The 26,637-nt window shown below is 42.8% G+C and overlaps 2 protein-coding genes across 6 annotated transcripts in view; one reads left to right on the plus strand and one right to left on the minus strand.

Moving 5' to 3' along the window:
• The window catches only part of LOC149467665 (uncharacterized), a 325,880-nt gene that overhangs the window by 283,535 nt on the left and 15,708 nt on the right, over nt 1-26,637 (plus strand). Inside the window, exon 4 of one of the 5 annotated variants that reach the window (XM_089671284.1) lies at nt 14,290-14,557. The exons of the other annotated variants lie outside the window; for them this stretch is intronic. The gene's annotated coding sequence lies outside the window, so the exon portion shown is untranslated. Of the gene's footprint in view, nt 1-14,289; nt 14,558-26,637 lie in introns of those variants that run through there. 5 annotated transcript variants of the gene reach the window in all.
• Nucleotides 1-26,637, minus strand: part of AQR (aquarius intron-binding spliceosomal factor) — a 144,416-nt gene that overhangs the window by 78,659 nt on the left and 39,120 nt on the right. Inside the window, exons 14-16 of the mRNA XM_089671280.1 lie at nt 20,692-20,794; nt 20,364-20,484; nt 13,393-13,534 (exon numbers count right to left, since the gene is read on the minus strand). Of these exons, the coding sequence (XP_089527406.1) occupies nt 13,393-13,534; nt 20,364-20,484; nt 20,692-20,794 (366 nt within the window). The remainder of the gene's footprint in view (nt 1-13,392; nt 13,535-20,363; nt 20,485-20,691; nt 20,795-26,637) is intronic.

Here is a 26,637-nt window from a genome sequence, read left to right on the forward strand (position 1 = left end):
CTAGCATTGTGTTCTAAGGTAGCTTAATCATTTTAAAAGAGCTGCCAACAAACCACAGCACAGCCCAAACTTCACCCAACCCTTGTTCAGAAATGCAATGCATGGAATTGCCTTGGGGTTGCAGTGAGAATTAACAGCATCACAATGCACATTCATAGCGCAGTACCAAACATTACCACAATGCATATACTGTATTAGATGCTGACCTCACTGTACAATTCAAACACAATCCAACTGGCACATAAGCAGGACATCAATACAATGAACTGAAAGGTATTAATATGAGACACTGGAACCTCTGCTACTTAGCATCTGCAGTCCATACAGCTGCTTTATAATAACTTTTGACAAATACACCTCAAAAAACAACATCCCAAAAGTATTGTCCTACCTCCAACTGCAGGAAGATCTACATCTGGTGTCCCCCAACTTTGGAAATATATCCTGGAAACACTTACAATTAAAGAGACCATTACCCTAGGTCCACAAATGGTCTGCTGAGAAAAACTGCCTGCCAGTTTTCTAACCCCCCGGAATATGCACTTTGACTATCACCAGAACATGACTCTCCACCCAGCACAGGATGGACACTAACTCTGTTGCCATTGCAACACTCTGGGTACTGATGCAGGCCACAGTTGTTCAGTTGCGGCACTGTCCGATTGAACTTGTACCAGAGGATGTACCAGTCAAAAGAGAGGATCAGCAAAACAGGGATGCCCAGTGAAATGACAGTTGAAATGCAAGTAAATTTAGGATGCTGATTGAAGGGTCAATTCTACCTAAAACCAATAACGCTGAAGAGTATCCAAGAGTACTTCATGCGGTGTGACAGAATCAGAGAAGAGATGACCCCTTCCCCCCTCCCTGTAACCCACCCAACATTTTTTTTTTTGCACAGAGACGACATGCCAATTGTAATCTCAGGCCTTACTATACACCACCCTCCTCCACCCAGTGTACCAACATAATTTGTGTATCCTACTTTTTCAGCTAGCTACACTGTTATCTCTCAGAAGCACACAAACACGAGCAATTCCCCAGCAGCTTGGCTTGACAAGCTTACACGTGGAAGGGATGTACCCAAGACAGTCTCATGCTTAGTCTCTCAGATTTATTGCCCCAAGGCCTAGACAAACCAGCGCTCCCTTACCAGGGACCTGGGCGGTCCCTCTATCTAGTGTTTATTTACCCTGATCTTTGTTAATATTTGTTTCTGTACATCTAACTAGATCATACCTGTTAAGGTCCTACACGCCTTTTACTTTATTGTAGGACCACTGTTTATATCTAATGTATGATTTATCCTTTCCAAAAAAAAACTTTGTGTGTGAAATAAAAAAAAGAATCAGACGATTTCTCGATGTTCAGTATCCATCCAAAGTCCTCCAAGATTCACAGCAGGATTGACACACTGGAATCCAAGGCCAGAAAGGCTGTTTCAGAGCAAAAGATTGCCCAAGTATTTGATGACTGGAACATCTCTGAAGTGAAGACAAACCAGAACTGGTGTGAGGGTCTTTGCGAAAAGGGCCAAAGGAAAGAGGCACGAACTGATAGTGGTCATTGTCAGCAGAAAGACTAAGCAATTGTTTATGTCCTGGAAAGATAAGAATGAGTAATCATAGGCATCCCTTATGTCCAGGAAAGCCACAAGTCGCCTAGATGAAGAAAGGCTGTAACTAAATCAAACTATCACAAAATTTTTGAGGACATACAAAGGTGTTGAGGTCCCTGAAGTCCAGAATGCTACCTTTGAACTGTAACCATAAACAAAAAAACTCAGTGAGTCATCAACCCTTGCATTTCTGAAAGGAGGTCCATCCAACGTTGCTGAGACACATGAAGACACAATCAGAGGAATCCAAGGGAAGAATCAAAAAGAAACTATTTTATAAACGCTTGGTACTACTTCCCACACGCACCTATATCCTGGCTATGAAAACTTCCAAAGCCTCTGTGAAAGTCATTATATGTCCCTTCACCTCTGATGGAAAAGGTGGTGGGAATATCTCCAAACACTGACATCTTATCCACAAGCTTGGATCCTCAAACATAAGGAGGTGAAGGAAGGCTTGTTGTAAAATAGGAAGGTGCTGATCTGCACTGTGGATCCTTAGCTTTGTGTAGCTGTGGTTAGTACTCATACACCCTATGTTTTTAATTATTCCTCCAGCAAAGAGTTGCAAAGATGGCTTCAAACAAAAATTAAGCACAGCAAGACCTTTTTCCATGCTTACTTTGTAGACTATCGGAGGTAGGGGGCTGTGCAAGCTGACCAGGTTTCATGTTACTCTTTCTAAATATGGGTGTAATATGAAAAATGGTCTGAAAAGTGGATTTAACTTTTAGATCCCTAAGGTACAGGGTGGACCAACTGAGAGAAAACAATGTATAAAGAAGAAGACACTTCTGCTGTAAAACAGGAAAAGAAGGGAGATCCAAGAAAGGAAGGGGTCAAAAATGACTGCCCACACAGGTGGATCCAACAAGGATCTCTGTAGATAAAGTATAATTCTTTCCTGTGCCAAGATCATCCATGTGGTGCAAATTTGGTCCTGATTAAGTGGGTCACCTGCAGATGCAAGGTGACCATTTCTTCTATTGTTGGGAGAAATTAAAAAAAAAAAAAATCAGAAAATCGCAGTACCTTTAAGAAAAAGATCTACCAAACTCACCCCTTGAATATTCGTTACCAGCTGAGCTTAGGAAGCATGAGGAGAAATACTGTACTAGGCTAAGGAAAGTGACAACTGTTGCTGCAGGAGAGTTGCTAAGAGCAGGGAGATGTGTTGATGAATTGTTATGTCCCTAAAACCAGCCTGTCTGAAGTGCTATGTGGAAAAAAAAATCTTCACCGGAGCTGCAGCAGAGAGAAAATTAAAGGAAAATTTGTTCAAGTATGTGCTCTCTTGCACTCTCTCCTCACAAAGCGGCATCATCAAATCCAAAAGGAGAAGGTGGTAGGAAAGCCACTAGAAAAGCCACTAGAAAAAAAAAAAAAAATCACAGGTAGTGGCCATTCCCTGTCAGCCTGACTAAATAAAAGTAAGGGCTCCTCATCCACATAGAAATACATACAGATTGCTCATAAAGTACAATTAAAGGACCTCTATTGGCAGGAGAGATCTTAATCCACTTTATAAGAGCGCAGCCAAATACATTGTGATCACATACACAGCCCAATGCAAAAAAGAAAAAATCCTTAGCACAGAAAATAGCCTATTAGCCACTCCCAAGGAGTAGGTCTTCAGAGACAGGGACCTGAAAAACTGCCACAGCTCTGGTCCCATTAACTTGGCAAAGAATCCCGAAATAAACTTTTCTTAAATGGAGGTGGAATTCTGAGCCAACTTGAACACAGACGGGTTGTCACGTCCGATGGCTGGAATGTTGAAGAGAGAACACAAATATACTATATCTAATGATTCAGTTAAACCTGTGTTCGCTAGCTAACTGGAGAGAATTCCAGGATTTCTGGTAATCGGATTGAATCTAGCTGTTGATAGTAGTAAAAAAAACTTCCAATTCAAGCCAACAAAGCAAAGAGATTAGTTGCACACAGACCTAAAAAGGCACAAAAAGCAGCTATATACTATCTACTGACAGCAACACCTCAAAGGATTACAGGAGGCAGATGTTAAAGCAATATTAAACCCAAAAGCAAATATGTATTCTAGCACAGCTTACCAATTCTTAGATGTAATGACTGCATTCGTTTTCTTTTTTAGGCTTGTTTTCTCTTCTTTTTAATTGGTGATCCTACCTGTAAGTCTGTTGTTTTTCAACAAAACAAGCTCTCATACAAATGTAGCAGTTAAGAGAGTGTTGAGACAAAGCATTTACCATTGACAGGGGTGCTTAAATGATCAGCTTTTTTTGCTTCATGCAAAGCCTTTATTCCAAAAGAGAAAAACTTTGTTGCTGTAGCTTCTTGTGTAATTACAGAGTTATCTGTATCTGATAGCCTCCCAAGACCCAGAACAACAGATGCAGAGAAGACCACCAGAGGGACAGCAGCAAAAAGACCACAGTCTGGAGTGCCTGAATCTTGTCTGGTGGGTGGATTACCTTGGCTCGCTCAGAGTCTAGGATCACTTCCAAATATCCCAGACATCAGGTCGGGGACAGAGCAGACTTCTTTAGGTGCAACACCCAGCCAAACACCTGCAAAAGGCACAGGGAGAGCAGCACAGTGTCCGACCATGCTGCAAGACTCTGTTCGCAGGCAGAGGTCATCCAGATAGCCTGAAATTGCCGTGATGGACTATCACCAGTACGGTAGTACTAGAGTCAGCACTCAAGGAGCACAGCGGCACAACTGACCAATGAGTGTCCTGGAATGCAAGTGCCGGCGTCCGGCAAAGAAGGGATGCATAGATAAACATTCTCGATGTGCATAGAGGCCAGGATTCTCCCTGAAGGAAGGCCACCACAGAGTGAATTAAGGTCAACTTGAACCTCTGCCTTTCACAATGCAGGGCCTAGAGATCTGGATCGGACAGACAGATTCCTGCCCTCTGTGGAACCAATAGGCAACAGCCCAGGAACTTCTCCAGTTCTGGCACCAGTGGTATTATGCCCCAAAAGTGCAAAATCGGCACCACCCCCTACAGCACCTTCAGAAAGGAGGGGGGGGGGGGGCAAGTATCAATCTGAAAGGAATACCATCTAGTAGCCTGGCAGAAACAGGTTGGGGACCCGTCATCATAAGCAAAGAGGGTCATGGTCCATGAACCAGCAGAGGCAATCACCCCACCCTGAAAACAGGAGGGGGTAAGCCTACAAGCCGAGGAGGGATAGTATGCGAGTTGAGCAGGCTCAGAAACCAGGAGCGCCTGTGCCACCCATGGCAGGGCTTATGGGCTAGTATCTCAACGAACCAGCGGCCTACATGAGCCAGGGAAAGCCCACAGCCACCGGAGTGCACCTCATAGTGAAGGGGGAAGGCTGATGGGACCCGCTCACACACAAGGGGCCACCTGTTGGACCATGCCAAAATGGCCACCGACCAGGACTACAGTAACATGGCCCCTGGTGCCAAACAGCACTCACAGCCGAGGGGCGGGAGCAATAGCAACGTCTCCAGCTGTCTAAACATTCAAATATCCAGCCGAGGCCCACAGCAGGTAGGTGCTAGGCTGAAAAGCACATGCCCACAACTAAGATGGCAGGTGTCATAGCCTGCCTAGCAGGCTGCAAGTCATGGCCTAAAGTGGCCGCCAGCCTGATCACATTGCGGGTGTACTTGCAGAAAGACCCTGAGGCCAAAACCAGAAGGCAGCACCAACAGCATACCCCAGACTGCATGAATACCAAGGAAGATGACAGGCCTCCTCTGCCGGGGGTGGGGAGAAGCCTGCTCCTCCAGGGACACCACCGCAGGCTGATCAGAACTGCCCGGTATCCAGTCCCTACCTGTGGGAGTACTCATTCACATACGAGCACACACAGGGGAGCAGAGGGGAAAGAGAAGGTATCCATGCACCATTCCAGTCGCTTATGGGAGGAAAAGGAGGGTGTACCACGCTACTTACCCCTAGGCAGGAGGGTACCTACCCCTGACAGAACACCTCTCCACCAGAATGGGGAGGCTGTCCACCCAGGGAAACACTATGACCGAACTATGGGGCACTCCAAGAAGTCATGCTGTCAGCTCCAGCCAGCACCGTGTCCAGAGAGGGAGGGGGGGGTCCACTTACCAATCCAGGCAGGCAGCGTGTGGGTAAGGCTCGCACGACAGAAACTCCTCTCCACCGAGGGGAGAGGGGGGGGGGGCCTGTCGGCCAAGGTAACACTGACACAGACTGTAGGTGCCTGGTCCTATGTGTCCCTGTGAGAAGTTTAACTCGCTGGCTGCCCCAGTTTAGGATGGGGCACATTGCAGCCAACCCAGTGCTTAGCTAAAGGTCTGTGCACACTCGCTGGCCAGACTGGGGTGACCACTGGATCTAGATTATTCAGTTTGCCACCCAGCCCGACTGTTAATTGAAGATCTCTGCAGGAAAAAATCCCAGGATAAAAGAAAAAAAAAAAAAAAAAAAAACCTAAAGATCCAGGTCCTTACTCCTCACTAGGCAAAAAACTGAACTGCCTATGGCAGAGAGGGGGTTTACTACCAGCTAGGACTGCCCATGGGCGGTGCTCAGATTCTTTTTCTTCTGCCTACTGTCTTACTCCTGTAGGGGGCAGTATAATCCGAGGGTCAAGAATATGAAGAAGCTGTGTCAGTCAATGAACAAAAGAAATTACATTTTAGGTTTTAGGATTAATATTGCAGTAATGTAGTTTTCTTCCCAATTGAAAAATAAATGGCAATAATTCCCTGGACAGCATTACAGTTAGAGTAAGAGTACTCAGGTGTGTGACAGTTTAACACTAGAGGGTTACAGTAATAATGGCTCTGATATAGTGGAGAGCTTGCTTCTTAACTTAGAATAGCTGCTCAGAGCTGTGAAAGTGCCACAGATCAAAAGACGAGCAAGCTCAGCACCCTGAAATAGCCGTGAAATATGAAACATCACTGGTGGCTCATGTTCCATGAGTTGTTACTCTGCATTGGACAGGGCAACTGAGGGGATTTGTACAGCTATTCATGCCAGAGAGTAAATGAGAATGTGCCATTAACTATTTAGAAGGCTGAACAGGGACATGCCAGCATTCCAGCTGCTGTCCCATGAGGGATGTTAAAAAAACAAAAGAAAAAGAAAATTGGCTGCACACCTAAAAGGCTAACCTCAAAAAATGCATTTATTCATGAAAAAACATACAGAGTAAAAACATTACATCGGGGACCTAGTAGTCACTCCCAGTCGTAAAAAAAAAAACCCACCCCTAATATGGGGGTGACTTCCCACAGTAGACACCGATGGTATCAAAATGGACCCAACCCATCTCCCCCAACACCACAACCACCCCTCAACAGTCCCCCCAATCAACCATACCAAAACAACAACCTACTTTCTCCCCCTCCCCAGAATGTCTCAACAAAACCCAACCACCCCCTCCCAGAAAGGGAAAGAAGAGAGTGAAGCCCACTATAGCCCCCCTACCCCCCAGACCCTGCAAGATTAAATATCCCATCCACCAACACACTGAATAACAGAGCAATATATAGTTCCTATGGATAATAGTATACTGCAGTCAATGGGCCAGCCTAAATACACAGACAATATAACCAATGCTGAAAAAGGAAATAGCAAATATGAAAGGCTATAGCCTCTAAAGTCCAGCCTAAACAATCAGGTCACTGGTGCACTAGAAAAATATATAAACCTGGTATGGCCAATCCAAAAGGAGAAAAGAGAAAAAAGTGTGTTGATGATGATGTTCAACAGAATGTATCCACTAAAAGTCCATGAATGTGTACTGTATCAGATTTTCCACAGACAGCCTGCAATGGAGAAAACAGGCTGATGACCAGGCAAAAACAGATCACAGTGCTCAGCAGAAGTAAGCCTGCAAGATAGAGTCCAATCAGCATGTAGACATGAGGACATGGATGGTCATACAGCCAGCAAGAATAGGTCAAAGATGTAATGCGAGTACCTGCTACAGCAAACTCGATGTGTGTAACCGGTCCAGCCTGTGCAAGCCTGCACAGCTGATATGACCAGGGTAGCCAATACTCATTGTATGATGGGACCACCAAGGTCCTGTGCATCAACCTGTGGCTTGTAGTCCAATTATAGTGGTCATGTCCTGTGGAGGCTCTGCTAGTCGTCCGATAGTGACTGCTGGCCGTGCATCATGGACGGGACGCCATATCCGTGCTGGTAAAGTCCTGTGAAGACACCATGCGGTGCGGAGGTGGCGTGCGGGGGATGGAGAAAGGGGGCATTTGACCACTCTGACGCATTTCGTCCCTCCTACTTCTGGGACTTCTTCAGAGCAATTGGTTAGACAGGTTGTCAGTCATTATATATCATCAGAGGTATGCACCTCTGATGATATATCTCTCCTTTCATCTAACACCTGTCATCCACATATATAAGGAAGGTGGGAAAAGAAAAATGGATCGGGGAGGGGAGGAAAGGGAAGCATATAAATAATCCACACAGCAATACCATAAAAAAGGGAGGGAAAAGAAAACTGCCTGCGCCATCTGCACCAACTTGACCCAATAGCTATATAGAGAGTTGTATCATTTCTGAACAAATGGCCCCAATGGCCATAAAACCTCTCGATTCTATTTCACAAGTGTAATAAAAGCGCCACACCCTTAATACTTTAAAGCAGCAATTCCACCTCAAAGAAACCAAATAAATTTCTTAGTGCTATAACTTAAATAAAGGAATGCGCTAAAACCACAAACTATTCCTAATTTAGTTAGGAATAGTCTATTTGACTTTTTTTAATTCTATTTGACTGGAGAACGAGAAGATAGGGAACAGAGGCATATATATATATATATATATATATATATATATATATATATATATATATATATATATATATATATATATATATATATATATATATATAAAAACTGTATTCTGGGTGATACCTGACCACAGACTAACGAACCACCCAGTATTGTAGAGCATAGGGTCCAGTAAGCACACAATCGGGCCATATAAAACAGCCCAACACATCACTGTAAATTCCAAAGTGCAATAAAAGGTGTCTAGCAGTACCTGACTGGCTCATAAAATAAATTGTAAAAACATTCCACTATTGAGCCCTTTAGGAGTCATCGACTCCAGCAGAAAGATCCAAATGTCCTCCTTCTGGAGGAGTATTTTATCTATCTCTTCTTCTCTCTGATAGTTTTAATTTATAGATCACTAGACATTTAAATCCCAGGATGGATCCACCATGTTCATCTCTAAAATGTACTGTATGACCACTGATAATTTATCATCGCCAGTGGAAATACTGGTCAGATGTTCACCAATCCGTTTCCTAAATTCCCTTCTCGTCTTGCCTATATAGATTTTCCCACGTGGGCATATTATCTGATAGACAACAAAACTAGTAGAGCAGTTGACAAAATAATGTATCTGGTATTTCTGTGTTTTATTAAAATTCTCAAAAGATTTTAGTTTTAACAACATATTTACAGATACTACAATGTCCACATGGGTACATTCCCATAACTGGTCTCTTAAAAGGGAGGTTTGCATTTAGTTTTTTTGTGGGGGTGTATTCACTGTGAACGAAAATATCTCCATTAGTTGCAGCTCTTTTATCAATCAAGTTAGTTCTAAGGCCTAGAATTTCCTTCAGTCTACCGTCCAGTAGGAGTATGTGCCAGTGTCTGTCTAGTACTGATCGCAGTCAATCCCAATGGGTTCCGTAAGTGGTAACGATACCCATTTTAACCTTATGATCCATTTTAGATTTGGAGTGTGCATCTTTTTTATGCAAGATGTCTTCCCTACTTCGACCCCATGCCTTTTGTTTGCCATCCCAAATGACTGAATTTGGCTACCCTCTGGCCTTATATCTCTTACTTAAAATTAACAGCCTCTTCCTGAAATTCTCTGAGATCCGAGCAGTTCCTATGAATCCTCAGGAACTGTCCTATTGGGGATACCTCTAAGTAGGTGCCATGGATGGTGGCTGGTGGCATGGAGGAGGGCGTTACCAGCTGTCGGCTTCCAAGAGGTTTTGCAGTCAACTTTGAATTAGACTTACAAATCAATAAATCCAATAACTCATTTATCTTTCCTATCAAGTTCTGCAATGAAGTTTACCAGCTCTTCTATTGACCCCCTCCAAACCACCAGTACATCATCAATGTACCAAACCCACAATAATACATGTTGCTCAAATGCCATATGGGTATGGACATCTTCCCTCTCCCACCATCCCAAATGCAAACATGCATAAGACGGAGCACATGCGGCTCCCATCACAACACCTGTTATTTGGCAGAAATAGTTACCAAAAATAAAGAAGTTGTTCGTAAATTTCAATTCAAGTAATTCAACAAGAAATTTATTGTGGGGACCTGCCAATGGCTGGCGTATATCAAGCCATTCGGTAACCACACGTATCCCAATTGCATGAGGGATGGAGGAGTACAAAGATTTGACGTCTATACCAGCCAATATACAGTCCTCTGGGACTGAGAATTCAGTAAGCCTACAAAGGTTATCTGTAGAGTCAAGGACAAAAGAGGGGAACTCCCTAACAAGGTGTTTAATTAATTGGTCAATATATTTGCCTGTTCGTTCTAAGTGGCTTCCTATCACGGAGATAATGGGTCGTCCTGGTGGCTTGTTGATATTTTTATGTACTTTAGGAGTAACGTAAAAAGTAGGGATATTATATTCATCCACATAAAGATATTGATATTCTTTTTTAGTGATCAATCCCACCTCGTATGCCTTATCCATTCGATAGTTCAGGTCTTAAAATTTAGAGTCTAGACCTACATTTTTCTTTAGAATAAAGAGTCCAAAATATAAAACTGTATACAGTAATGTATATCCCAGCTCCCCTGTACGCTATTATAGTGATATGACATGTATACAGTAATCATTACTGTATACATGTCATATCACTATAATGGAGTACAGGGGAGCTGGGATATACATTACTGTATATATGTCATATCACTATAATGGAGTACAGGGGAGCTGGGATATACATTACTGTATACATGTCATATCACTATAATGGAGTACAGGGGAGCTGGGATATACATACTGTATTACATGTCATATCACTATAATGGAGTACAGGGGAGCTGGGATATACATTACTGAGTAATGTATATTCCAGCTCCCCTGTACTGCATTATACTGATATGACATGTAATACAGTACTTACTCCTTGAGTCCCCCGCAGCGGTGGAGAGGGTGTCACCTCTCAGCGAAGGAGAGCGGACCTGTCCTGCACCTGTCCCCTCAGCGGCGGTTGCGAAGAAGCCGGAAACAGGAACTCGGCTTCACAATGAGGCTTGGAACATAGCCACTCCATCCTCTGTGCTCGCCGCTAGAGAATTTCTCCTTGCATTTGGCGAGCAGCTTTTTCAAGCCCTGCGATAGTTAATTTCATCATCTAGACCTCAGGAAGGGATTGTGGCTGCATTTTTCACAGCAGTCTACATCAAGAAGTTGTCTGTAGATTTCATGTACATAATCTTTTTCCTGCCAGAGGACCACATTGTTCCCTTTGTCACTAGGTTTGAAAATACATCCAGATAACTTTCCCAATTCCCTCAGGGCTAGCCGTTCTCCCGACGTCAAATTGTCGGTAGCCGCTTCAATTGATTTCCAGTCGATAGCACATGTCTCAACCGTGACCGATTCAAGAACCAGTTGGAGATATCTATTCATGCCAAAGTTAGGGAATAGTGTGGAATTATTTGCCAGGCCTGAGGGGGGCAGAGGGTCGAGAAGGCCAAAAACGAATCAATCCCAATGAGATTAATAATCTCTTCTTCACTTAGGCCATTCAAGTCCTCTAGAGGCTGGTGGATCTTTGCAGTGTCTGGTTTTTTTTACCAAAAAACATCAAATTAGAATTTACACGGGGCCTCAGTGGGAAATCGGTCAAGTTGATGACATTTAGGTTTACTTTTTCCGATTCCGAGTATTCCTTTTGGGGTCTTGGGAAATATAAGTTGGCGTCTTGGATTGATTCTGATTCCACCCTTGTGTAATCTTTTTCGCCCTTCTCCTCCCATTTTTGCCTGTTCCTCTCTGTTCCCCACTCCCCTGGGTGTCCCTAAGAGACGGATTTTTATTTTTAGCTAAACCAGGGCCACCTCTATCTTCCCTTTGTCTGCAAAATCTACTCCTAGATCTACTTCTACTCTCCGTCCTTCCAAATCAAAGCTCCGGCCACTCTCAAAATCAGCAAGGTCTCTTGGGAACTTTTTTTTGTTTCCCTGCTTTTTGTTCCTTTTGGAAATCTTCTACCTCCTTCCTTAATCTGTCATTAAGTTTACTAAATTACTCCATGAGGAATGTTCACTGCAACAGAACAGGTGTTTCGTAGGTGCAGTGCAACCCAAACCAACAAAGAGAAACAGCTGAACAATTTGGCCTCGAGTTGCAAAGTTAGTCCGTGTGTTTGGCGCAACATGGTGTTTACTAGTGTCTCTTCCTTCCAGTAAAAGGTAATGATGTTAGGTAAAAGATAATGATGGTATAAGGCAATATTTTAGGGCATATTTGTAGATTTCTGGCATCAATAAATGCACCGAAACAATGTTTCCTGAAATGTTGGGGGTTAAAGTGATTTTAAAGGTTCATTTTTTTAAAAAAAGGATCAAAATGTGTCATACTTACCTGCTCTGTGCAATGGTTTCCCACAGAGTAGACTTGATTCTCCTCTTCTCGCACCCCCGCCCCATCCCTCACGAGTGCCCACCATAGCAAGCTTTTTGCTCTGGGGGCAGTGCTGCACACAAAATTATTTTTTCCTTCATGTATATAATGCATGAAGGTAAAAAACCTTGAGCCTTTAAACCACTTTAAGCCATGACCCCAATACTGTATTTTTCAGATTTCCAAGGTTTAGAATTCATATTTCAGTTTCACGTTGAATAAAGGGTTTCAAGCTACAGTATAACTTTCTATGGAAGAAAGATACAAAATTACTTCTCAATCCCCATCTGCCCGTCAGAATTAGCTTCTTGTAAGCCAACACAATTATTACAAAGAATTGCATAATCAAAAGGCTCAAAATTAAAGTTTATGCACTGGCCAAAAAAAGTACATTCCATCCAATACATGCACATTTCCTCATGTCTTATCTTGTAGAACAAGAGCATAAATATACTTGCCCATCCGCAATATGTTCAGTGAGCATCTAATTTCCTGTGCATTCTGTCGTTACTGAATATCAAGGAGTGCTATCGGACCTGTTCTATTTTATGGAGACAAGGCGAGACAAGAGGAGGTGTAGTGTAGTCCAAATCAGGAGCACGCAGCTTAGTGTAACAACAATGCCCCTCCATAGATAAAGTACAGTGAGTGTTGTCACGGGACAGAAAATGTGTTACCGGCAAGATTGCCGGGTGGAAAAAAAATTACAAACGCCAGAAAAAGGGAACAAATGCAGTCAACATATTAAATTTTTGTTCTTGGATTTACACATGGTTTCAGTATAATGTATTCACTGAGCCCCCCGTATTCAAGTTTAAGCCAAGAATCAAGAATTCAATTCCTCATATTACTAGCTGTATATTGTACTAGACTGTTTGACCAGGCAATGTGCCACAACTCTTCTGATTGTTCTCTGAAGAGTGTTTACGTATCCACGTAAACAATATTATAAAGGATCTGCAGGTCTTATGTGTGTTTGGCTCTTGTAATGCTATTCATCATCAGCTGTTTAAACATACTGACTGCAGCACTGACTATGGAACTATTCTTCCAGAGAAAAATAATGAGTGCACATGGGAAGCCAAGCAAACTCAAGCCTGCCACTTACCATGGCTTCATGCGGCACACAACATCCTCAATGTCCTGACGAATCTCATATGTAGACTCCAGGCGGAAAAGGTTGAAGTTGCGAAGAAGGTAATCATGGAGGGTGAGAAACTGCAGGTTGAGCTTCGGCAGAGCCAGGCACCCTAGTACACAGAAAAGGTTTTATCCAAAATATTGTAGTTAAACACAATTTAATCACTAAAAACACACAATTCTGTTTCCATGTGAGGGCAACAAATAGGCAGATCCCTTAAAAGTTTTAAAACATTGAAGTAAACATCAGAATGGCTTGGTAACAATAATTCTGGTACCAGCGGCCCCCACAAGGTGTCCACGTGAACAGTTCAAAAGAAGTCCACCTGTCTGAGCATGTGTCCTGTTATACCCATGTTTAGGGTTTATCATGAAACATGATCACCATCTACAGCCCCCACACCATCTTCTCCCACCAGGTCCCATCATGTCTTTTTTTAATCAGGGTGGCTGTACATGGCTCTGTCCACACAGCTGCGTCATTCATTCACTGGATTTTGTGAATAAAAAGATCTGCAATGCCCGTATGAAAACCACACGAGAGGGACTCGTAGTTCTCAATGGGGCACAAGTGCAGTAACATCACCTCATTTGTAGTTCATCGATACTTCCTCTAGCCCTGTAACTGAAGGTCTGTACCTTATGTGCCCATGTTTCCCACCTAGCTTTTCCTGATGAGCCCCTATGTCCACACCCAGGGGGTTCAACGGTACAGGCATATGTGTAGCCGCAGGGGTGAGTCTTAGACAACAGTGAGCATCGGTGACCAGTTTACATCATACCAGGTTTAATCATATTTCTGATGGCAATATGTTCTGTACATATACAGTATATTATAATACATTTATTTTTGTTTGGATTTTAGATCATTTGTTGTTCCCTCTCCACTGGCGAAGTGACTTTAAAGTCCATGAAACGTGTTACGATACACAAGCTCCTTCCTGTGGATAATTTCTGATTAGTGAAACGGCTACATAACATTATGTTTCTTTCCATATGTTCAGGATTCCAAGGAGTTTGAGCTCTAAATGGAAATTGAGCACCAATTGTTAAGCCACATAGGAGGCTGTTGTTATATCTGCAATGATTTTATTTAATGTAGTCTAATAAAAAAAATGTTTGTTTTTACATAAAATGTGTGTATTGGATCCTTGCAGGACCACATAAAATCAATTTGCCCTAAGACAGAATTCTATCTATTTATTACTTTTTTTTAGCATGAAGTGCTTTTAGTATGTACCTATTCACTCTTCTTTCTATTTCAACATACCTCAGAATGGACTTGCAGCTGGAGAAATAAATAGTGTGCAGGTGCCAGAGCTGTGCACCTACAATCCACTGATCGCGACTGCAATGCTTTCAGCCTCCAATGCAAGCAAATGATTTTTGACTTACCTGTAAAATCTGTTTGTTGGAGTACAGTCCTGGATGCAGGCATAATCTTAGAAATATGGGTTATACATTGCTACCATCAGGTGATTGGACACTGGCAAACAGAACTGTTAGAACCCCCATATAACCGCTTCCACTGACATCCTCCGTTTTGTAGCACGTAATAAGAATTAAATTGGTTGTAAACCTCAGCCATAGAAAATTAACAAAGCACTTCTCTCTATATTGGGTACTTATCTCAGTTAAGAGCACTAAGTGTAAATTTGTTCAACTGCTTAATCGGAAATCCACCAAGTCAGGGAGGAAAGGGCTGATGGAGACAAGCGCATGGGATGGGAGTCAGTGTGTTCTACACACACAGGATGCCGAGTTGCAGAGGTCTGGAAATATATTGTGCATAAGGCACTGCCTCAAATGAGAATGCCATCAAGTTCTAGAACCTTCCTGCAAAAGTGCTCTGAAGGGTGACATTGGATTATCTGTGCTTAAAGGAGAAGTACCGCCAAAAGCTCTTTTTGCTGTACTTCTCATGTGGATCACAGACGTGCAGTTCATTCTGCACTCCTGTGACCTGTTTTCAGCTGACAGCTGACTGAAGTCCGCTGTCGGCTGACCTCACTCAGCCGATCCAGACCGAGGAAAGATTTCGACTTCACAGTCGGGATCCACCTCAGAATCTGGAGCAGCACCTAGTTAAGCCTCTCAGCAAAGCGCTGAGAGCCTGAGCAAGCCAAGCCGTTCCCACCCCCTTCACAGCCCAGCGCTCCAGTGAGCTCTGGGGGGGCCGAGCAGTGAGCGGTGACTCACAGTCCCACTTTCTGCTCAGAGCAGAGAGGAGAACTCAGAGATCAGTGATCGCTGAATTCTCACCCTTAGAGCCGGAGGGTTATCGATGACGCATCGGACCTATGCTTCATCAATCTAGGTAAGTATAGGTATAAAGTATAATGCGTAAATTGACAGCGCTATATAAGTACCTGAAATAAATAATGGGGGGGGGGGAATAACCCTATACTGCTCTGTTAAAAAGCAAAGAGATCTGATCTTGTTAAAGAGGAGAAAAAACTGGCATGTGTTCAGGACCAACTCCAAACACACCAGATGGTAAGTTAGTTCCAGCAGAGCTTCCTGAGGTTTGGGAAGCCACCCAAGGTTTCTGCAGAATCTGCATAGTCCATTGTATGTTGGTATTTAAAGCCTGGATGGTGCAATCTTTCAACAGCAGATCTTACAGGTGTCCCACAATGTGGACTCCCTAAGAGTGATGAAGAGTCAGAACAGAGGCCAAGACTTTTGTGACGACCCAAGGAGCAATGGATAGGCTGAATGGCAGGGCCACAAATTGCAAATGACAGTCGTTCACCACAGAACAAAACTATTGCTGGAGAAAGATAAGATTTTATAAGTAAGCATCCTTCATGTCCACTGACAGCGATAGATCTCTCTGCTGGAGGGATTCAGTGAATGACCTGGCTGATTCCATTCAAAACATCTGAATCCGAAGGAAGATGTTCAGACACTTCAGGTCCAGGTTAGGACTAAAATCACCAATGGAACGATGAACAGGCTGAAATAAAAACTCTAAAAGCTCTCCCCTGCAAATGCAGGAACAATGCCCCATGAAATGAGCAATTGCTGAACAGCAGAGTGCAGGTCATCCAATCTCTGGAGAAGGCGCCAGATTGGAAGGCACAAATTAGGGAAGGAAGGTGCAAAACTCCATCCTGCACCTCCCTGGAGACAACAATCCTGACCCAGAGGTCTGGAATGTCTCAAACTCAGCCGAGAATGCTGTCAGACATCCCCCTAAACTTGAAAAAGTTTGGATGCCCTGTCACTGACAGGAGGGCTTGGAGCCTGGCTTAGCCGGATTGGGAGTCCAGAGCTTGCAGAGAAAGGAGGTACTGGGCTTAGACTTAGAGGCGAGGCTTGGGAAAGACAAAAGTAACTCCTAAAACAGAAGGATTTGTTGTTGAATGTCACCAGTGGCATTTCTGATTTAAAAAAAAAAAAAAAAAAGATGTTCACAAAAGAAATGTTGTCCTTCAAAAGGTAACCTCTCCGGGTGTGTTTTTTACATGCCAGCTGTACTGCAAACAAGTACTTGTGCCACAGGATATGATGCATCTGAATGGACAGAAGGCTGTAGGTTATCTCCAAGACCATCTACAAAACGCCACAGAGTAGTAGGAACAAATTCCAGATACTTAACAGAAGAATCTGTAAGAATGGAACCAGGGTCCAGAAACATGCTTCCGGTCTCACCAATTTGCGTGACAGGGTCAGTAAAACAAAAGTAGCCTTTATATTCCCTTTGTTCGGATGATTCCCACAGGGTGGTAAGTTCCCCAAAAATTCTGCCATAGAAGAGGACAATTCCTTCCTGTTTAAACAGGATTGATGTGGGGCTTCAGAAGAGGAGCAGGGAGTCCTAATATCAGAGATGGAGTCCTAATATCAGAGATAGAGACCTCACAGAGAGCAGAAATAATGCCCCCAGACCCACTTGCAGATTGAGTGTCCAAATGTCCCTTTGCCCCATCCTCTCTGTGTGCTATCTGCCACATGCAAGTGAGGTGAAGCCAGGTACTCACAAAATAAAAACAATTCAGTGGAAGGGGTATAATGAGAGTCCCAAAATGTCTACCCTCAGTGCCACTAGAGGACATTGGAGTTTAGGTCAACCGCACAACAGAGAAAAGCTGCTGACTAGATTTACCTCAGACACAGTATAATTTAAGAGATGCAGGTGTACAATCAGATATAAAAAATTCAGAAACCCACCCCCAAAAAACTGCCTTTAAAAAAAAAATCCGTCACCTAAGGACACTAGCAAGAAAATGAAGGATAACTCAATGAAAGGGGTTATATGGGGTCCTAACAGTTCTGTTAGCTTACCAGTGTCCAATCACTGGAAGATAGCAACATATAATCCAGTTATCCAAGACCATGCTTGCTTCCTGTACGGTTTGATCAAGAAAAAAAAAGTAAATGCAATTTTTTTTTATTACCTGAGAAGCCTGTAATCTGGGCAGCCCTCTGAAAACAAAAGCACTGCCTATGACACCGATATCCTATCTGAACAGTTTTCAAAGACAGTGTCATTGTACTAAGCCACTGAGAATTCTCTTCTCTCCAGTGATGGTCACTTAAGCCAGCATACATAGATTGAAATTCTAAGTTTAGCAGGGACCTGACAAATATCAATCCATGTGTAGGCACTTTGATTCTACAGAGGTTGATCTACCAATTGACTTTGGGGTTTCCACGCTCGATCAGCACCGCAGGCTATAGTGAGCAGTGCTGATCGGTGTATTCTGATGGTAAGTCTCCCGGCTGTCAAAATACAAAAGCTCAGTGGGGAGTACTCCCCCATTCACATGGAGTGTGTGGATAGAAATTGAGGCTTCTTTTTTCCATTCAGCATGCTGAATGAATGAAAAAAAAAAAATGACATCTATGGGCTGCTTCAGTAAAAATGACAGTCTATTACTACCTCAGACAAATAATCACTCTCCATGTGCCGGTCTAAGATAGGTCTACACACTTTTACTCAGTTGCAGACAGTTTATGACTGTTAATGGATAAGCAGCACAAGAGTGCAAAACACTATTTGCAGGTAAAGTGCTGAAATGGACATATTTTGGGGACCGCAAGTGCCAGAGATATTGTTAGCAAGGCAGGCCAAGTTTTATTTATTGCAAATCAACAGCTATTCTTTCTGGAAAGAAAGAACATACATTTTACCCACGCAAGCCTGTAACATGACAATGTCAAAATGTGAAACATTTTCTTCATATATGCAGTGAAAGTACAACCCTTAAAGGGCAACTTCACTTTTAGTGAAAACTTCTGTCACAGCTATTCCTGCTGTCCCACAGTGAAATCCAAATGGCAAAATACATATCTCCAGATTGAAGCAGCAGGTCTTTACTATATGGAGCTGCCCAGTCTTTGCTTGAAAATAGTCTTGAATGGGAGCTGTGCACTGCAATCCTTGTAAATTCATATAGTTAGATCTGCATTTGTGGATTACACAGACACCCACAGGAACCAAGCCCGTAGAATATATGGAGGTCTTAGCCTGTATGCACATTAGGAGCAGGGCCCATCCGGGAGTCACTTTAGACAAAAGATGTGCCGTGCCAGGCAGTGCCAAACAGTGAAGATCTCTGCAGTGGGGCTGAAGGCAATACATAGAGGTTCCTGATATCATGAAGATGTAAGATCACACTGGAAAACTGCAAAGACCAAAATGAAATGCTTTTTGTTCCATTTAAAGCACTTGTTGTGCCACAACTTACAAATGGGTCTAACCAAGGGAATTTTTTTTTCCCTGCTGGATGGGATGCAGCAAAAAAAAAGTGACTCTGTGGTGAGGGAGGCCATAGATGAGAACTACAAGGAGCTCTTTCCACATCTTGCCACTGACTCCCCAACTGATGTATGAAGTTAAAGGGTGAAGGTGCCCAATAGTGTCCACCCATAACCAATAGGATATTTTGGAGGAGGGTTGCCCCTTAGGATTGCAGCATTGTTAGGGGGAAAAAAAAACATGGAATGTAAAGCTGGACTGGAGAAAAACATGCAACATGGCTATTGATACATACAAATATTGCTAATATCAGATAAATGATACAATGAAATTATTAGCAATTAGAAAAAGTATAAAACTAAATGGTCTCACATTTTATCTACCTGCTTATAAGTGCAACAAACCTGTGTAACAAACATGACAAAATCCTCCTATCACAATCTACATACTAACTTACATGAACCACTGCCCCTAAAGCAGAAATGTTTTTGGTCTGATTAGTTTTACTACAAGATTCAATAGTGATTCATTATAAGGCCTCATGCACACGGATGCTTAGTACCTCCTGTATGCTGAGGCATAAATGCTCTTACACACTCTGGAGCCCAGGAAGCCACACATGCCACGTACAGCTGCCAGCATAAGTGAATGGTTGTACATGGCCATGCTTGAGTAAACATTGATCGTTTCTGCAAATGGCATGCTCCGAAAGTAATGCCGTATATGCATGCGCAGGGTAAATGTCATTTAGCAGCTATCGGCATTTGGACGAGCATGGCTGTATAGATCCATTCAATTGAACTGGCAGCTGTATGACACATGTGGCGCCACATGGACCAGAAATTTTATGTCTCAGCACAAAGAAGCTGCTAAGCATCCCTGTGCATGGGCCTAAAAATGCAGAAACGGAAAAGTATGATAGTGCTGAACACCCCCCCCTGCCAGTTGTTTGTTTTCATTTTCCATCTTAAGCAAAGATATTAGAAATAGATCCATACAGTAAAGGACTATATGCAATCATTTTCTCATACAAAGCCCCCATAATCTATATTTTATTTACAGCATTATTGCTAAGGCAGTGAAATTGTTAAAGGACTCATCCATGTTAGCTGTTCTAGGATGTAAAATTAGATCACATTTCAAAGTTGGGGTTATATTGGTGGGTTTCCTGATATTAGAGCTCATTAGAGCAGTCACTACGAGTATTTCAGATCAGTTTACAGCAGCCTCACCTTCCCCAGAATAGTACTCTGTGGGTACTATGTTCTCATCCCATATGATCTTCTCTGTGGGATACAAGGGCATCTGGTTCAGCTGCTGGATCTGAGAAATACGACGCTCATGTCGGGACACCTGCAGAAAAGATATTAGAAACAACACTGTTCATGTGGGAATGCTGACTGCTAAGAAACAATGGCAACATATGAAAACATATTTATAAAGCAAAGAGTTGCATTTTACATCTTACTCTGGAAAATAATATCTAATCATTACCCTTCAAGGAGGTCTTTTATATATAGGAAATGTAGGTTACTGGTAAATTATCTTGTGTATACCTACCAGGAGCTCTAAGAGAAACTCGTTGTCATATTTGGTCTCCTCTCCTTCAGAGAGAGCTGGCAATAAGCAGAGATATGATGCCACCTGGTGGAGAGTATTGGAACTGCAAAACAATTAAACAATCAATCAGGCTATCTATCCAAGTGAACACAAAACTACTTGTATCAAAACAAATAAAAAAAGCTAAAAGAATAGCCTTTGCATCTAATGTAAAATGTGACCTAAGCAGAAGCTAGAATCTGTGATTCCACAATTCTGTAAATGTCTACTGGTATGGAAGGCTTCATCCAAATCACAATTCTGTATTCTAGGAGGGCAGCAATTATTTTAGTCTTCTAGTAGCATTATCAAGAATCACTAGTGTAATAGTATGTTATTTACGGAACTGTATTGGATTTTTACATAAAAAGTACCTGATGCGACCCATTTGTGGGGGACTCACAAAGTGTTGGTTAGGGGAAAGAAGACATTCGGCCATACAACAAAGCACATTTAGCCAGTTAACAAATGTAGTATTGGTGAAGCAGAGTAGAGGCATGTGAAGAAGTGAGGTTTTGGGAGAGGAAAATGGAAGAGGTCAAAGACCAATCAGAGAGGCTCTTTTAGATTTCCTAAAAGCAACCTAGAATTTTGCGAATGTGGAAAGTCTTGCACATTTAAAAAGTGCTTGCCTGTACATAAAGAATAAACTTTCATCTGAATTTCTAAATGGTTTGCACCACAGTGGTACATACTGCATGAATGCGTCCTTCCGTGTGTGCTGAAGTCACTGTGTCTTAGTCCTGTCCAATGCGTTTAGTCACACTGACTCTTTCGATAGCCACTACTAAAATAAGTCAGTGTGACAAAACACGTTGGGCAGGACTACGGCACAGTGATGTCACCACCTACCAAAAGAAGCACGCGCACTAGGTACCATTGAGGCATGCCATCCAGAGATTCAGATAAATGTTTATTCCATTCATGCAAAGACAACACTTTTTATGAGCTTAAATTGGTTATAAGCAGGGTAGGCAACCTTTGAGATCTATTCTGACAACATGGAAGAAAGGAGCAATCTTTTATTTTTTAAGACGTTATAAACGGAGTTCCAGTCAGTTTTGTGTTTATTAACTGTAGCTGCTGACTCTTAATAAACACACACTTACCTGCCCCAGGGTCCAGCGATGTGCACACCTACTCTGTCCCATCTCTCCTCGGCACCAGCATCACAACTGTGGGTACCAGGCTATGACAGCTTGTGGCTTCACAGCCGAGCACCCACTGCGCATGAGCAGGTCGTGCTGCGCATTCTGATTGGTCCAGCAGTCTTCTGGGACCTGTGAAGGTTCCCAGGAGACTGCAGGAGGAAGGAGGGGGGCCAAAGCTCTGGCTCAGTTTGCTACAGCGAACTGAGCCGGAAGTGGGAGCGGGTACCTGCCAAAAACAGGTAGGCCAGTGTACAGAGGTCAGACATGTATTGCAGTGTGCAGAGGTCAGTAGCATGTAGAGCAGTGTACAGGGATCAATATGGCAGATGACAGGGGTAAGCAGGACAGGGATTACGGAGAGATAGAGATGAGGGGGGTATGGTGCTGGGGGTCAGGAAGGCACATAAGTGGTTTCCTGATGCTGATCAACCTGTTCTGGTGTGCTGATCCCGCCATCCCTCCGTTACCTAGGACTCGTTTTGACTGCTTCCCGGCTTGAGAGCCCAGGTGAAAAGACGCCTGAACTCATCTCTGCTCTGCCCGCCAATCTCAGAGAAAAGAGGAGAAGCACTTGTGGGTCCGGCAGTTTAGGGACTAGAACGCAATCTACCTGTCGCCTGTCAGCGGTCAACAGGTAAGATCACGATCGATGAGCTGCCGAACTCTGTTGTAAAGGCTCAAGGCTTTTACCTTCATGCATTCTATGCATGAAGGTAAAACACCTTCTGTGTGCAGCAGCACCCTCAGCCCCCCTAAAACTTACCTGAAGCCCATCTCAATCCAGCGATGTGCACCAGAGCCTCGGCTTTCCTGGGTCTCTCCCTCCTCATTGGCTGAGACAGCAGCGGTAGCCAATGGATTCCACTACTGTCAATCACAGCCAGTGAGCCAATGACGAGAGCGGGGGCAGGGGACGAGAAGCACTTCATGTGTAAAATGGACATGCAGAGCGGTGGCTCGGAAACAAGCCTGCTTGGGTGCCCCCATAGCAAGCTACTTGCTATGGGGGCACTAGGCAGGAGCCTAGAGCACCAGCAGGGGACCTGCACTGTGCAAAACCATTGCACACAGCAGGTAAGTATAATATGTTTGTTGTTTAGGAAAAAAAAAACACAACAACCTTTAGGCACTATTCACACTTGTATGACTTAAAAGTTGCGCAACTTTGGAGTGCAATTTTGATGCAACTTGGATAGGTGTGACTTGTCCCTCTGCAAAGTCAGACCCACTGTTGCAGCAAGGTTGCATGTAAAACATTCAGGTACAATTTTCATGCAACTTTTGAAGATTAACATTGAAGTCTATGGCCTTCAAGTTGCATGAAAGTCAGACCAAAGACATGCATGAACTACTTTGAACTACTGCAACCTTAAGTCGCAAATATATGAATGGTTATCATTGGAAACATGGGGTACGGCTTGTCAAGTGATTTTGAGGTCTAAAGTCGCATGACAAGTCACACAAGTGCGAATGGGATCTTAATGTCACTTCAACTCCAAAAGGGGGATGGAGTGTTTAAAGTTGAAGAACACATGGTGGCAAAAGTGTTTTGGAGGAGTAAAATGGATTGTCTATCACACTGAAGATTCATAGTTTATGGACTTGCTGCACTTAATGGGATGCTATTTAGAAGGATGCACCTTGTACATAGATGAATTTGTCTCTGCTTTTCAGAGAGCACTTTTGGAATTGACAGACATAAAAGGGCTGCCACAATAAACAACCAAATCCACTAGCCAATATGCAGCATATAGTGCTATGACTTGTGTATACTGTTAAAGCCAGAAATCAAAGTCCATTTACAGGAAAACCCTGTCATAGTAAGCTCTAGGCTTTGCCTGTCATGGTGGGCGTACCTCCAAAAGGCGTCTTTAGGGTCTGGATACCATAAAAATGGACCAAGATCCCTGGACCTGTATAGCACCCTGCAGTCAACTTCACTTGTTGCAATTTGTGCCAAGGTAAGCCCTAACACAGGATCCCGTGCCCGATACAGGCTGGCACAATACAGAGGGATCCAGGTACAGTCCCTGAAGTACAAACTGAGGGTAATCGATCCGGAAATTGCTAGGTATTGCAAGGCAATAATCAATCAGATGTTCATAGAATATTCAGACTCAAAAACTTCAAGGGTTTGAAAAGAAAACTACTTCTCCAAAAGAGAACCCATCACGTAAGGATAGTAAAAAAAAGAAAATGACGCCTCAGAGTGGGTGGGGTTTTATGGGTACACACTAGGGGCGGCCCTGGAAAAGGTTTTTGCCAGTTTCCAATCACCTGCAAGTAGCAGGCATATAACCTATAGACTATAAATACCAGTTCCGTGTGCTGTACTGAATGATTAGAATACACTATATATCCCATTTAACAAGCTTGCTTGCAGGGGCTTAGGAATATGAATTGAACTGATATGGCTTTTGATGGAAGCTGTAGTGCTCCATTGTATAATATACAGTGTATAGGGTGCAAAGCTTAAATGCAGAGAAAGGGGGAAGGGAATATAATCATGTAAAAAATAAACACATTTGAAAGTGCGTTTAAATCATAAGTGCATATAGTCCATATCTTTATAGCAGTCCATAGTCAATAAAAAGCCACCATGTAGGCAGCTCCACCATGGGACTGAAATCTATCTCTGTGAAAACGGAAAAGGAACACAAGGGGGTGCCACTAAGTGCAGTATTAAAAGCCGCTTTAAATTAGCAAAAAAGTATCAAACTCACATGTCTACAGAAGTTGCAAGCATAGTAGACCTGGACACTCCAGCCTAATGGATCATGATCACTCCAGGTTGAAAACACAAGTGGTGGAGAACGCTGCTTTGACATTTTCCACTGCTTGTGTTTTCAACCTGGAGCGGTCGTGATCCATTAGGCTGGAGTATCCAGGTCTAATATGCTTGCAACTTCTGTAGACATGTGAGTTTGATGCTTTTTGACATTAAAGCGGCTTTTAATACTGTACTTAGTGGCGCCTCCTTGTGTTTCTTTGCCAGTGATGGCATCGGCTGCTGCTCTGTAGAAAATCTCCTAAAAGGTAAACGTTTAGGAGATATTCATTTTACCTACAGGTAAGCTTTATTCTGTAGGTAAAAATGAACAAAGTCACCTTACTACCACTTTAAGAATTTTAAAAATACCAAAATTATGAAATTACACCACCTTCAAATTCTACATTTCCAAAACATCTATAAAGCGCCAAAGAATCTGACCATGCACCAAAATGGTGACTGTTCAGACTGAGGCGTACACCACTTAACAGGTAGTGTTTTCTTTAGCCTTTACTCTTCACCTCACATATCCACCATGTAAATATAAGGTAACAAGTTAGGCAACCTCCATACACACCTCAATGGGTGAGAAACATATTAAAGTGGTTCTAAAGGCTCAAGGTTTTTTACATTCATGTATTCTATGCATGTAGGTAAAAATCCTGTGTAGTAGCCCACCCAGCCCCCCTAATACTTACCTGAGCCCCATTCTGATCCAGCGATGTCCACGAGAGCCTAGGTTCTCCAAGGATTCTCATTTCTGATTGGCTGAGGCAGCCATTGGCTCCCGCTGCTGTCAATCACAGCCTGTGAGCCAATCAGGAGAGGAAGGGGCTGGGCTGAGCCGCAGATCTGTGTGTGAATGGACATGCTGAGCTGCGGCTCGGGAGCAAGCCTGCTCAGATGCCGCCATAGCAAGCTGCTTGCTGTGGGGGCAAGAACTCCAGCGGGGGACCCGAAAAGAGGAGATGCTGCTCTGTACAAAACCACTGCACACAGCAGGTAAGTATGATATGTTTGTTATAACTTAAATAAAGGAATGCGCTAAAACCACAAACTATTCCTAATTTAGTGTAGAAACATTAGTGCAAAAGATATATATATCTATTCTCAATTAATATCAAAAAATATCAAAATTATGTGCAAAACTATTTTTTAGTGCATAAGTAATTTAAATAATTAAATTTGTGAATATAAAAAAAATGTCCCACTCTGAATTTCTTCAAAATGTCCAAACAAATCCTTTTCAAAATTCAGGTGCTCTCAAAGAAATTGTGCCAAAATTTTCTCCACAAACGTCAGCATCCAACAAGCCCTACTAGTTTCATCATGAAAGACGTCATTCATGACGAAACTAGTAGGGCTTGTTGGATGCTGACGTTTGTGGAGAAAATTAAGTCACGAGCGCTGTAGTGAGTGTACGGGGAACAGGAGACTGTTATACCATTTGCTGTTTTATGCTGTTATACTGGTGTCGGTGAAGACACCCTTTTTGTGAGTGTAAATCTTTATTAACTTGTTGGATACTTTTATAAAAAACTGGCTGCACCATGATTTTCTCTTTCATTCCCAAACATGACCTCGGTGGAGAGATATAAAAAGAGAGAGTGATATAATGCTCCTGGAACCATTATATTGAGTGGTGGATACCTACCTTATGGATGATTGTGTAGCTATTGATCATCACACCTGAGAAGTTGATTCATTGCATCTGCTCCCAGAGCAAAAAGCGTTTTTTGCTGATCTAGAGATTGATCAGCATGGAGCTCTGGTGAGTTACCCAACTTTACTTTTGGTGGTGGATTTTGGCACAATTTCTTTGAGAGCACCTGAATTTGAAAAGGATTTGTTTGGACATTTTGAAGAAATTCAGAGTGGGACATTTTTTTTATATTCACAAATTTAATTATTTAAATTACTTATGCACTAAAAAATAGTTTTGCACATAATTTTGATATTTTTTGATATTAATTGAGAATAGATATA

Source organism: Staurois parvus, unplaced genomic scaffold, assembly GCF_062004578.1.
Source record: "Staurois parvus isolate SC_StPar_1 unplaced genomic scaffold, SC_StPar_1.0 ptg000104l, whole genome shotgun sequence".
Lineage (NCBI taxonomy): Eukaryota > Metazoa > Chordata > Amphibia > Anura > Ranidae > Staurois > Staurois parvus.